At 38.9% G+C, this 13,027-nt stretch overlaps 1 protein-coding gene and 3 non-coding genes across 5 annotated transcripts; 1 reads left to right on the top strand and 3 right to left on the bottom strand.

Annotated features, from left to right (window-relative positions):
- Positions 1–2,108: 2,108 nt before the first annotated feature.
- LOC101306529 lies at positions 2,109–3,149 on the bottom strand. Its single transcript, XR_184719.1, has 2 exons — positions 2,472–3,149; positions 2,109–2,126 (listed from the first exon to the last, which is right to left on the bottom strand). It is a non-coding gene; the product is annotated as an uncharacterized LOC101306529 (transcript).
- A 243-nt stretch (positions 3,150–3,392) lies between these two features.
- On the bottom strand, positions 3,393–5,362 carry LOC101306339. The gene is made up of 3 exons (XR_184718.1): positions 4,673–5,362; positions 4,485–4,579; positions 3,393–3,441 (listed from the first exon to the last, which is right to left on the bottom strand). It is a non-coding gene; the product is annotated as an uncharacterized LOC101306339 (transcript).
- Positions 5,363–9,943: 4,581 nt separating this feature from the next.
- On the bottom strand, positions 9,944–12,096 carry LOC101305559 (protein LYK5-like). 2 transcript variants are annotated; one of them, XM_004300026.1, is made up of 2 exons: positions 10,763–12,096; positions 9,944–10,663 (listed from the first exon to the last, which is right to left on the bottom strand). In XM_004300026.1, the coding sequence occupies exons 1-2, from the start codon at positions 12,057–12,059 to the stop codon at positions 10,092–10,094; spliced, it is 1,869 nt and encodes a 622-aa protein (XP_004300074.1). In that variant the 5' UTR covers positions 12,060–12,096; the 3' UTR covers positions 9,944–10,091. The 2 variants fall into 2 exon arrangements, with proteins under 2 accessions (XP_004300074.1, XP_004300073.1); XM_004300025.1 differs by having other exon boundaries at positions 9,944–12,096.
- Positions 12,097–12,290: 194 nt separating this feature from the next.
- TRNAD-GUC lies at positions 12,291–12,362 on the top strand. Its single transcript has one exon. It is a non-coding gene; the product is annotated as a tRNA-Asp (tRNA).
- Positions 12,363–13,027: the final 665 nt, after the last annotated feature.

The following is a 13,027-nucleotide window of genomic DNA, read 5'->3' as shown; positions in this document are numbered from 1 at the left end:
AAAACATTTCTGAGAGCTGATCTGAGTTAATGATTTATTTCTCAAGATTCTGCCTCAGCTGGGACACTGATCATTCCGGTACATGTTACATGTTGGCGTTGGAATTCTACTTACAGAGATTGCTCTTACTTTTGTTATGATGAACTTGGTAATAAAGTGAATGCCAAGACATTGATCAACAAGTGCTCCATTTCTAGAAGGCCAGCTTATAAGCAAAGTACGTATTCTAGACTTCAACTATACAACTTATCTAATGGGTACCGTATGGTTGCAAATGTTTTAAAATTATATACTTATGTAGTCATGTCCATCCTTCACAGTATAACTTGCTTTCATGAATATTCAAGTAATTCAACTGTAGGATTTGGACCATTCAATTTATATTTAGGATCCGGTCCGTTTACAGGTCTGTTGAGATGCTTGATGTGTTTCTGAAAATTATGTGGAGTGTTCTACTGTGTGCATATGTGTTTCTGAGTATGTGCATATGTGTTTCTGAGTATGTGCATATGTAATCTTACAACTGCCTACGCCAGTGCTTACGTTCTCTCATCCCAAATACTTGCTGAGATTCAAGAGGAGGAGGGGGGGGGGGGGGGGGGGGGGGGCCCGGCCTATATGGAAACAGTTGGTGACAAGCGTTTGAAGCTTACGCACATACCTCTGCCTCTCCCAAATACATGTATCAACAAGGATATGCCGCTGCCCTTACTATCCAACAGGTTGTTTATTCAGACCTTTTATCCTACATAGCTCTTTTCATTGATGCATGTCAACCGCCTTTTCTTTGTTGATTCAGAACCAACCAGAACCGATTGTGGTGCTGGATATGTTAACCAGCCACCTTATCAGCAACTTCAGACACAGGGGAAGGAGCTGTATCTATGCAAGTCAGCCAACAATATCACATTACTAATCAGAATGAATGACAAGCAGCAGATAAAGATGCTATGAAACAAAATGTAGAACAGGTGACTAACAATATGATATAATCAGAAAATAAATAAATAGTTGTTTATATTTGGGAACAAATTATTCATTTTCAGTGGTTATAATTATCATTTCCATATGTACGCAGGGACATTCTTGAAAAGCTCTACTACCACCCTGGCTTACAATCAAAAGAAGAAAATGGGTTGCTCATGTACAATTCTTATAAAAAGATAGTGCATAGATCAAAAACAGACAGAAGCACACGACACAAACTTATATGGAAGCTAGGGATGATAAACACACAAAGAATAGAGCAATTATGTGCCGATGTTTGCACAGACTATGCAACGAAAGGGAATAAGTACTTCGATAATGGGTGTTGCTGCTGAAAGGGAGGAGGCTGCCTCGCTATCGTTGCCATGGGCTGGAAGGAGAGAAAATTGAAGTTGATGTTTTCTTCAATCATGAAAATGTAGTGTTCTAAAGCCTTACCTGGAAACAATCTTTGCATCTCTCTCGCTAATGTGCGTCGAGGTTCCATGTTTTGGGCAACCATTTCTTCTATTTCATCGGCATAGAATTGCTCTATTCTTTGTGTGTTTATCATCCCTAGCTTCCATATAAGTTTGTGTCGTGTGCTTATGTCTGTTTTTGATCTATGCACAATCTTTTTATAAGAATTGTACATGAGCAACCCATTTTCTTCTTTTGATTGTAAGCCAGGGTGGTAGTAGAGCTTTTCAAGAATGTCCCTGCGTGCATATGGAAATGATAATTATAACCAAGAAACCACTGAAAATGAATAATTTGTTCCCAAATATAAACAACTATTTATTTATTTTCTGATTATATCATATCGTTAGTCACCTGTTCTACATTCTGTTTCATAGCATCTTTATCTGCTGCTTGTCATTCATTCTGATTAGTAATATGATACTAGTAAGATTGCCCACGCGTTGCTGCGGGTACATCACCATTGTTACGAAAATCTATTAAGTACTTAAGCCAGATTTCAAATCTCAAACATGTAGTAAAATAGTTCATATTACATAAGTTTTAAAACTCTGCAGAGAAACTTGCAGTTCAGACTCTGCCTCTTTAGCTGGTTCATTGTTCACGATACTTGTTGGTTTTGACTCCACATCCTTAAAAATGTTGCTTTCAACTGCTTTTTATCTGCTCTCTATCAAAACCTACACCAAAGGTTAGTCATTAGAAGACTCGATGCCCAGCGCAGCAATTGAACTTATACATTCAAGTGTATCCAGCAAGTATCAAACAATAGTAGTCAACAACTTTTCCAAAGAATATAAGGAACCAATAGTGCAAGGTAGTATCAGCAGGGAACGAAAATTGAAATGTTCAAACAAAGGCAGTATTTAAACTTAAAAGGCAGGGTAATAAAACAGAGTAACTGATTTTCATTCACAGAATGAAATGGCTTGGAGAAGCTCAAATCATAATAAAATGTATTAGAAAGCGAATTACTAAATGCCAACATAAGAATTACTAAATGATTTTGATTCCCATTTATGTACCTTGTCTTGTATTCATCTTCCTCAAGATCCAAGAGTGAGTAGCACTTCTTGTTTCCTAGAAAGAGCAATAGATAGATCTGCGGTGATTTGTAATTATATTATTTTACATCTGAAGCTATTGTAAATTAACCATTGTCGTTACTACGATGCATACGATAAACAGAGTATTTGAAATGGGGTCATATGGTGATATGCATTGACAGACACAACTAATACATACATAACAATTACCATGAGATTTCCTATGTTCAACCAATAAGGAAAGAATGGAGCATAAAGAACCCGATTCGAGTATGGAGTAAAGACCAAATGGAATCCTGTACTCAAACTCCTTGTCTTCATACAGTCGATGTGAATGCAAGGGCAATTTATTGCTGGCAATCACTAACTAAGCAACTAAATTTTTAAAAAAAAGTGCCATGAATATAGGATGCTTTTTATTATGTCATAACAATATAATAAAAGAGGGTCCATCAGTTTAAATGTATCAATCCTTTAGACATCTACTCTCTCCTAACTTTCTTTCTACAACACCTTGCAGATAAAACTTTCATTACTTTTTCGTACAAACTATAAAACTTTCCTACAAATTTATTACACTTAATAAACATAAAGATGGGGTGGCCTTTATACTAAATGTCCAATTCAAACATTCAACGGATAGTATTTAGCATATCTATCAATCACAAATGCCAGTAACCCCACAATAGTAAATTTAGCTTCACTAAAACAAAGAAATGTAGCAAACCTTGGTTCTTGGGATGATCTGACAGCAGCATGGCGGCCCTCAAGCTCTCCCTTCTTAAAAGCAGCTATGCAAGTTTTCCTCTCCCAACCTCCTCCCAAAGCTCATACATTTCACTTCAATTCTTTAAGAACCCAAAACTCTTATCTAGCCTCATTCCGCCCTCAACCTGATCTCCAAGCTCCTTAATCTGTTCTCTAGGCTTTGGATGACCAAAGGAAAAACCTGTACATAATTAATCGACACCAAAAAAATACCTTAGGGCATGAGGAAAGGCCTCAGAACTTTCATATTTGCATTTTATCATTTCAATAATTTGATTGCCAAAACAAAAGAACGCAGGTATTGTATGGATACACCAGTACATTTCTCTAACCAACATGATTCTAGTACTTCTCTATAGAAATGGAAGTTCCATTGCTATTCGAGTGTCATGATTACATAAGCTGACGATATATGTTACATTGGTCTTAGTCCTTCCTATATTGCTTGCCTTTTCTTGGGTCAAAACTGCTCTACCTTGTTGTACAGGTTTTGATTTTGTGCAGAGTGGAAAAATCAGTGAGCTATAATTTTCTGATAGTCGTTGCTATTTGTTGTTTTGCTAATCTAGTGTAAAGGAATGTTATTGATAAGAATAGACAACATGTGGATAATAGGGTAACAAATTCAATGGTTATATTTCTCTGAAAATGACCAAGATCATATGTAGAAGCAACTTCACTAAACACATGCTTCAGGCAACTCAAAAAAGGTATAATGCAGATATAAACAAAGGCTTGGGTTTCCGCTTTGTAGCATATTCTTACACTTTGCTTTGCTAATCAAGTATCCCTTTTCTGCCGAATTTCAATGTACAACTGTTCCCAAAATCATGGCATCAACTTACTGCTAATTCTTCTCAAATGAATTGATCAAACCTAGCAACTTTAGTATCTTATTACTAATTATAACAATTTCACCATGAGCTTATTTATCTATGGAAATAAGTACATCTTTAGTTGTTCTTCAATAACACTAAAGATGTCCACCGATTCAGATATGTTAGTGTTCTTCAACTACATATTGATTACCCTACATACCAGAAAGCATAATTTAGCATTGATAACATGAACTAAAAGCACAAAACCCAATCAGGTATACCAATCATACTCCAATACGGTAAGCAGGTCCAAATTCTTAAAAGAAAAGAAGAAAACCCAAAGAAATTGACAATTTCTATAAGAATCTATAATCTGAAAATCAATTACCCAGAGCAGAAGAAGCACCTTTCTTGGTGTTGATAAAATCTCCCTTCAGAGCTTTGTTGGGTACTCGACCGAAAGCACCACCTCTGCCCTCCCTCTCTCCGTCTTTCTCTGATCTGGCATGCGACGAAACCAAAACGAAAAGAACTCATAAGCCCAGAAGAATCCCGCATAGAAAAAAACAAAATTTCAGAGAAGAGGAAGCGTACCCAAACCTGAATTCATCAAAAACCCAGGATGCTTAGCCAAACTCTCTCTTTCAGTCTTTGGTCTCCCTCTCTCTTTCAGTCTGGTGTACGTCCAAGAGATGAAAGAAGTGACGAAAAAGAAGGAAGGAGAGCTTGAGATCGAGAGAGAGGAAGAAAGGTGGAAGTGGCTGAATGAGATAGAGAGACATCAAGAAAAAGATATACAAAGCGGCGAGAGAGGTCGAGAGAGATCGAGAGAGGTCGAGAGAGATCGAGAGAGATCGAGAGAGAGATATACAAAGCGACGAAATGCAGCCCGAGCCCAAAACTGTTTTTTTACTGTAGATGAACAGTGAAAATAAACAGTAATCACTCAATAGATATATAGTAAATTGCAGGAGGCGTTTGTTAATCTAAAAGTGTGTATGCTCCCAACTCAGTGCATATGTAATATTTCTAAACGCAGGAATTCAGTTTGTCTAGCAGCATACTAGCCTCCATTTTGTCATTGGTTGTGAACTTCTCAGCTATGCTCTAAAGGTGTTCAGAAGCTAAACTCTTTGCAGGAATGTCACCCCTAACTGTGTGGGAAAAAGTTTTAATAATGGAAAAGAAAGCCAACTAATTTAGTTTGCCCTTGCACATTCCATTTGATACTCTCTCTTCCTTGTGCAGTACTGTCATCAGTGATCCATGGCTCTGTCACACTATGGCACCAGTCCACGTTTTGGTCAAGCTAGTAAAGGTCTAGGCCAGTCCTCCACTGTACTTACTACTACTCAGCTTTACTATGGTATTGACGCTCAAAACTGAATAAAATATGAAAACAGGAAGGTCTAAGTCTTGTTTCTACTTTATAAATCAAGACAAGAATATAATCAGAAACCTCACAAGATCACACCATATCAGTCATTACCGAATATCAGCCACATTATGTATCAAATGTTATAGAATGCGTATAAGAAATATTGATATAGTATTTTGAGCATACAAACTTCTCTTAATTAATAGCACAAATACCTATATGGTAAAATACATGCTATCCCTTATTTTCTTTCTTTCGTACCATTTTATATTCAGAAATGATATAAATAGACAAGTAGGTACATATTTGGCAAAAAGAGAAAATGTCTAATTACGCTTTATATACCTTGAAATTAACATGTACAAAAACTATAGTTTGTAATTAACGTTTAAACCATCTGTGGATGATACAATCATCACTCTAAGACACTCTATGCAAGTTTCCAGTTTTCAATGCCTTTTAGTTGACAACAAAGTTTCAAATAACCTGTTGTGTGCAGTATGAAATTCAAAAATTAAAGTGAACAGTTGAATACTGAGACTGATTGCTTTGAGAATCATACCACCATAGATTGAAACCTACTAGAATCTCAGTCAATAAGTAATACTTGTGATTAAAATCTGACACTTCAAAACTCATAACCGGGAGAAGAGATGTAATCATTTCAATGCCAAAAAGATGTTTCACTAGTAATAGTAAGATTATATAATATGTTAATAGTACATGTGTTGCCAAATTCATGCTATAATTTATTTTCTTTTAATTTTACTATACTGAAAATAAACACAAAGTATATATGTAATATTTCTAAAAGTGTATATTTGTTTACTTACCTATTCCACCCTCCTCAGCAGCAGAAGGAAATTCTGGAACTCCATAGCATATTGGTTTCCGTCTAGATGAAGCATACTGAAAAGCTGGAACAAGCTTTCAGGGTATTCCTGAAACTTCGAATCCTTTTTGTTGGTGGCAATCTTGCTGATGGCATATCTTCCCTGAGCATTGACAATGACATTGTCAATGTCCAACAAGACAATAGTATCCCCATCTTCCATTATGTTCGCATATTGCCAAATGAGATCCCTGTACATAAGCAAAGGATTAGGAATATTTTTGACCTTAAGTATTTCTGCAAAATAAATTTATCATTTCATTTGTTTAGATGAAATATGACCACAGAAAATGCAAATAAACTGAGCATGAATGTGTCAGAAGGTTACTTGTTCAACTAAGAACTATTTATCCACCCTTCGTATTAGTACTCCCGCTGAGTTGGTAATTATATGACCAGATCCAATTTCAATATTGTTTGATATCATTGTGATATAAATGTCCATGAAGCTTTTGTTGTAATGATTTTCAAACTAAAGTGGTATTCATGGAGAGAAAAATACTTACGTACTTTTCACATAGTACTTGGTTGGCCTACATAGTACTTCATACTGTTTATACAACATTGAAGAGTGCAAGGGAAGTTCAGTTAATACAATATTGTTTGTATGTTATACTGAAAAGTTTAAAAATGTCTATGTTCAGTTTGTGATGAATTTAAACAAGTTTGAAGTAGGAAACCATTGAAATCAAAAGGAAAAAACAGTAAAATAGTAACAAATGCAGAAACCATTTAAGCTGACCTTCAACTTCGAAAATTCATAACTTAATGTACATAAATCATTTTCAAGAGATTCCAGTTTTGGAATGATCATTAAGATGTGTACTAAAACTTTTGTGCAGACAATAACCCCAAATACCGAACCAAAATGTACAGATTTCAGTGAAAAGGTTACTTGGTCCAAAACATGAAAAACTGATTTGCAGGAATTTCCAGATGCAGAACCTTAACTTCGAAAAATCATAACTTAATCTACAGAAATCTTTTTCAAGAGATTCAAACTCAGAAATGATAGTGTACTACAACTTTCATGAAGACACAAACTTCAAATACTCACTGAAATGCACAGATTTTAGTAAAAAGGCAGCTGAGTCGAAAACTAAAAAAAAAATAGCTGATCTGCAGAATTTCCAACTACAGACCCTCAACTTTGGAAAAAACATTTTCAAGTGATTCAAATTGTGGAATAATATTGAAGATGTCTGCTTCAACTTTTATGAAGAAACCAACTTCAAATAACCAATCTAAATATACAGCTTTTCAAACAAAGTGACTGACTCCAAAACTCAGGAAAGCTGATTTGCAGAATTTACAGCTATATTTTCAACTTCAAACTTGACCAACGAATTCTAATTGAAATTGCATAAAACTACACAGATATTTAGCCTAAATTATAAGCTTTCAATACATGCAAATAGAATCTGAAATGAAGGTCTAAATATGTTAAAATGCCTGACAAAAGAATTATGTTAAAATGCAGAAACATAATTTAAATCCAAAACCCAACCCCTTAAACAAAGAAATTGAGGACAAGAGAATAGTTGAATGAATCGAGGGCTAAGGGTTTCAGTTCAATTCGGAAGAAATTGAGGGAGAGCTCGAAGAGACTGATAGAGAGCTCGAAATCGAATCCGGAATCAGGATGTTGATTCAGACGGCCGTGTTTGGTATCAACGATAGGAATGGTGTAGGATAACAATCAGATTAGATTGAGATAAGTGCAGCAATCAGATCCTTTATCAAATCATACCTCCTCTTCTCAACGCCGTCTTTATCTCCTCCTCCTCCAAGCCAACGCCGTCTTCATCTCCTTCTCCTCCAAGCCCATTATCAAAGCTTCATTATTCATGCCCAACAAACCTGACACAGCTCTCTCCTCCGGGTCATACTCAACCCGACGGAGCTTCATTCTTCAACGGCTACCCTTGCCTCTAGATCTCCATTGATCTTGACGAGGATGATGACAACGCGATCGACGGGAGGTCTGGACCACGACGACGAGGCCGGCAAGACCGACGCGGAATAGAGCAAGGAAACCTCCATTCAGATAGAGAGGGAAATTGAAATGAGAGAGAGAGAGAGAGAGAGAGAGAGGATGAGAGGGTTGCTCAAGGTACATGTAGCTGATCGAAGGCTAATCATTGTTAGAAATCATGGACGGCTGTTGAGGCGAGAGAGACAGGGACTGAGTTTCGGGTTTAGGGTTAGAGAAGAGACGTTTGAAAAAAGTTTTAACAGAGGAATAGCTTTAACGGAGATCTGAACCGAGTTAGTTAACGGAGTTGGTGAGTTTAACATTATTTGAAACCCCATTGAGATCGTATTGAATTTTGAATAGCCGAAAAGACATTGGGTTGCCATATAAACTTTGATATATTTAGCATGACATTCTATTTTTGCTTCCACACACATATATGGAACTTAACTGAGCTTGAGTGCTTGAAACCTATTTCACAATTCAAAATCTCAAATCCATTACCATATCACGAAAATAAATTTGAGCTTATGACTAGGGAAAAAAAAATCTCTGAAACAAATTCTTCACACAGCTGCACAAAGACATCTTCAATTCTTCATGCAGCACATCCCAGTTGGACTTAATGCAACAAGCATATCTATCTCCAACTTCATTGTGTTCAAGCTTAAAAGAAAAGAAAGCAAGAAGATCAAACTTAACATAACTAGTATCACACAGGCTGCAACTCAATAATGCAACTCAACAACTTAACAAATCCAAATAACACATATTGCAACTTAGTAATGCATATCAAGCACTTCAGAAAAAGCAGTGTGTGGTTATTTGAGGAAGCACAGATGCCCATTGCGACGTCATAAAACAAAGCAGAAAGAAATTTTCAATAAAAAAAAAAGTAGAAAGAAATTAAGAATATCATTGCTTAAGATTTGGCCTCATTTTTGGCTGCTTTTGCTGCATCAGATGTATTGTGCATTTTTGAGCCTTTGCTGCCTTTTCTGCGTCAGACTTCTCTCTATTTTCCCTTTTCTTCAACCTCTTGTTCTGCACATGCACATATAAACAGCCAAATAACGCAGGCAGCAAGCATTCCATTTCAACGGCCAAACAGTGCAGGCAGCAAGCACTCCATTTCAACGGCTTACACACAGAGCAGAGAGTATGATGAACTTAGCAATATAGATTTACCTTTCTCATCAGCTTCAAATCACTCTATTTCCTCATAAGTATGAGCGCATGTATTCGAGGCCTTGAATGCTATCAGAGGAAGTATGAACTCTGAAGTTTTGAACCTTTGAGCTGCTTCTACAAGGATCATGCGATGCTCAAGTCTCTCATACAGCTAATATAGAAATTAGTCTTAATTAAACTACTTAGATGGTCGCTCACATATACAACAGAACAATATATTAAAGCAAATGGATGCATATTGAATTCGCCTGTTGTGTTTATCTGATATAGCAGTTCATCGTCGTCTCATCATAACTCAAGACATTTCCTCGAAATATTTCAAGCAGCACCATTCACTACTGATTCTGAGAAAAACCAATCTTGGTTCTCTAATGCTGTCGAGTTTATTGGCGCTAACATGTCAAGAAGATGAAAAATCACAACATGTATCTCTGAAGAAATTGTTGTTGATCCTTACTATATAGAAGAAATAATAATAAATGTTCTCTTATATCAGAAGAGAGTATACCAACAAAACCATACACAGTTAAATTTTACAATATATGCTCGGCAACACTAAAATGTGAAGTAGGAGTGTCTATCTGCCATAACTCAGTGACCTTGAATATCTAAGATCCTCAGCATCAGATGGATCCCAGTCTAGTGTCGACGAAAGAATCTTGGATAGAGTACCAGAAGCTTGAGCCATGGTGGGTCTCGAGTTTAACTGAGGCGCAACGCAGCTCTTAGCTAACTGAGCCATCGAAAATGCCAGGTCCAAAGGGTACTCGCTTTTCAGAGAAGGATCCATAAACGCTTTGATTTTGTCCCTCACATCATCTCCTTCAAGCACGACAGTAATAGACTCATGCAGCAATGTGTGCTCTTCACCACCCGAGGCTGCTCTTCCAGACAAGAGCTCCAACAAAACAACCCCAAATCCAAACACATCCAGCTGCGGAGTGATCACTCCCCCTTCGATATACTCCGGCGCCATGTATCCTTTCGTACCCACCACGTGCCTCGTCTGTTGAAATCCCTGTCCTCCATCTTCGTCTTGGTTATCCAACTCCACAGCTCTTGCCAAGCCGAAATTAGCAACCTTGGCTCGCAAGTTAGCATCCAGCAGAATGTTGCTGCTGTTGAGGTTCTTGTGGATTAATGGAGGCTCTGTGTAATTGTGAAGATAGTTGAGCGCACTGGCCACGTCATTAGCAATCTGAACTCTCTGCTTCCAAGACAGAGGACTAATGGCTGCTGAAGACTTACCAAGGCAATCCATGAGTGATCCAGAGGGTGCGAACTCGTAAACCAGATATGTGTTTCCTCTGTGGACACAGAATCCAGAGAGTCTGATAATGTTGGAGTGATTAATCCGCTTCAGTATGTTAACCTCCGGCGAAACGTCGCCGATCATCACCTTGACGGCGGCTTCGTCACCGTCGAAGTTTGCCCTGAAAACGGAGGAGCCGTTGATTCTGGTGGATTCGCTGAAGAACTGGGTGGCCTTCTGGAGGTCGTCGAATTTGTAAGAGGTCAAGGACTCCACCGCGTTTTTGAGGCCGCTGGAAGAATACGCCGACCACGATTTCGTGGTGTCGTCCGAGTTTGTGGTGGTGGGTAGCAGCGAGCTCGGCGTGTAGTCACCGGAGCTTTTCGGAGGCAAGTTGGGTTTGGGGTGTTGGCGGCGCTGACGGCGGAAGACGAGGAGCGCGATGAGGAGGAGGAGGAGACAGAAAGCTCCGATGCCGACGCCGATGAAGACCCATTTTTTGGAGGAGCCGCCATCCGACGAGGGAGGCGGCGGAGGCGGCGACGGAGACGGAGGAGGTGAGGTTGGGAGTTGCTGCAGTAAAAGCGGGGTGGGTTTGGTCTTGAGAGGAACCAGTAACGGAGTGAAGGGAAAAATAATGCCGTCGGACGACAAGTCGTTTGCCGCGAGCAAGGTGGATTGGTCTACTCCAAATCGTTGAGCTAAAGCTTCAGGGGCGTCGTTCCAGTCGACGAGGTAGGTGAGCAGGTAGTTGACGCCGGCGGCGGTCTGAGCGGCGGTAGGGCAGGCGCATCTGACGGGAACTTGCAAGACGAGGCCGACAGTGAGGTTGCGGTCGCCGTAAGGGTTCTGGTGCATGAGGGACTGACACGTGGTGAGGCCCTGGTAGGTGTTGTTGGCGACGCCGAAGTAGGTGTCGGCGGCGGTCTTGAGGGTGTAGGAGGCGTTGTGTTGGGAGTAGTTGCCGGAGCAGGAGCAGTTGACGGGGACGAGGACGGGGGTGCGGACGGGGATGGGGTCGACGTCGGAGATGTTGTTGGCGGAGGCGATGTCGGAGGGGGTGGAGCCGAGGAGGTAGGCGATGGAGGTGGGATTGTTGTAAGGGTCGATGGAGCGGAAAGTGAGGTAGGAGTTGCAGGAGGGGGCGGCGCCGTTGCAGAGGTAGCCGTCGGTGGAGTTGAAGTTGTTGTAGCAGTCGAGCTGGTTGTTGGCAAGGTAAGTCTGCTGCCCATGCACCGCTGCAAGTAGAACAGAGACCACCGTTAACAGCATCAACTCCATCTTCATCTTCATCTTTCAGAGTTCAGGTATTGTTCAGATAGCAGCAACCAACTTGGGTTTGATTTAGCAATCAAAGACGAAGACTTAGTTGATTATTCAACGCGTCTGTAAAGGACCAATACTGACCTATCATTTATGGATTTGAATTTTCAGTTAGGTCCACACCAACCAGGTTTCGTTTGAAGAGGGAAACCTTATATTGTTTGTTAACTTTAATTAAAATTAAGATTTGATTTGCAAGAAGTCGTTGTAGTATAGTGGTAAGTATTCCCGCCTGTCACGCGGGTGACCCGGGTTCGATCCCCGGCAACGGCGATTTTTTTGTCCTTTCTACTATTATCAAGGGTGGTCCATGAGACCATGACATTAGGAATGCAGTTTCGATTTTTTCCTCATGTTTCACCATCTTTGGAGATAAGAAGAAGCCTCAACCTGTGAGCTAATTCTGAAACAATTATGCAGCGGTAGACATTACAAACCCATCTCGAGTATAAAATAAATAATCAAGGCATATGGATGCAGATTGAATTAGCCTGTTGTCTTTCAATGGTAATCTGAAATACAGATCTATCTTCATCCTAGTAACTAAAATTTGTCTTAAGCAATCTCGTTTTAGGGGGGTGTATTGTATTTGGATTCATACAGACTTATTTTAATCAATTGACTTTTTGAAAAGTCTATAGACTCTTTGAAAAGTTCATAGACTTTCACTGATTTCTTAAAACCATCGATTTTTAATCACAGACTTTAACTGATTTCTGAAATCTACAGATTTCATATGAATGACTTATGTAGATTTCTTAATACTTACAGAGTTACATAAAGGAAAAAAAATAAAGATGCAATGACAAACACATAATGACACCGATTATAAGTTTAGTGCTCATCTATTTAATTTCGATGCATACCGTTGTAATATTTGATTGAAATACATAAACGTAAGTAACAAAAAAAACTATATTAACTTAACAACATGCATA

Source organism: Fragaria vesca, linkage group LG5 (genome assembly GCF_000184155.1).
Source record: "Fragaria vesca subsp. vesca linkage group LG5, FraVesHawaii_1.0, whole genome shotgun sequence".
Taxonomy (NCBI): Eukaryota; Viridiplantae; Streptophyta; class Magnoliopsida; order Rosales; family Rosaceae; genus Fragaria; species Fragaria vesca.
The sequence above is the reverse complement of the archived record's forward strand: the minus strand, read 5'-3'. Positions and strand labels throughout refer to the sequence as shown.

Bases quoted from the DNA above. Each gene is read 5' to 3' on its own strand.
- LOC101305559 (XM_004300025.1), bottom strand. From the start codon at position 12,059: ATGAAGATGAAGATGGAGTTGATGCTGTTAACGGTGGTCTCTGTTCTA.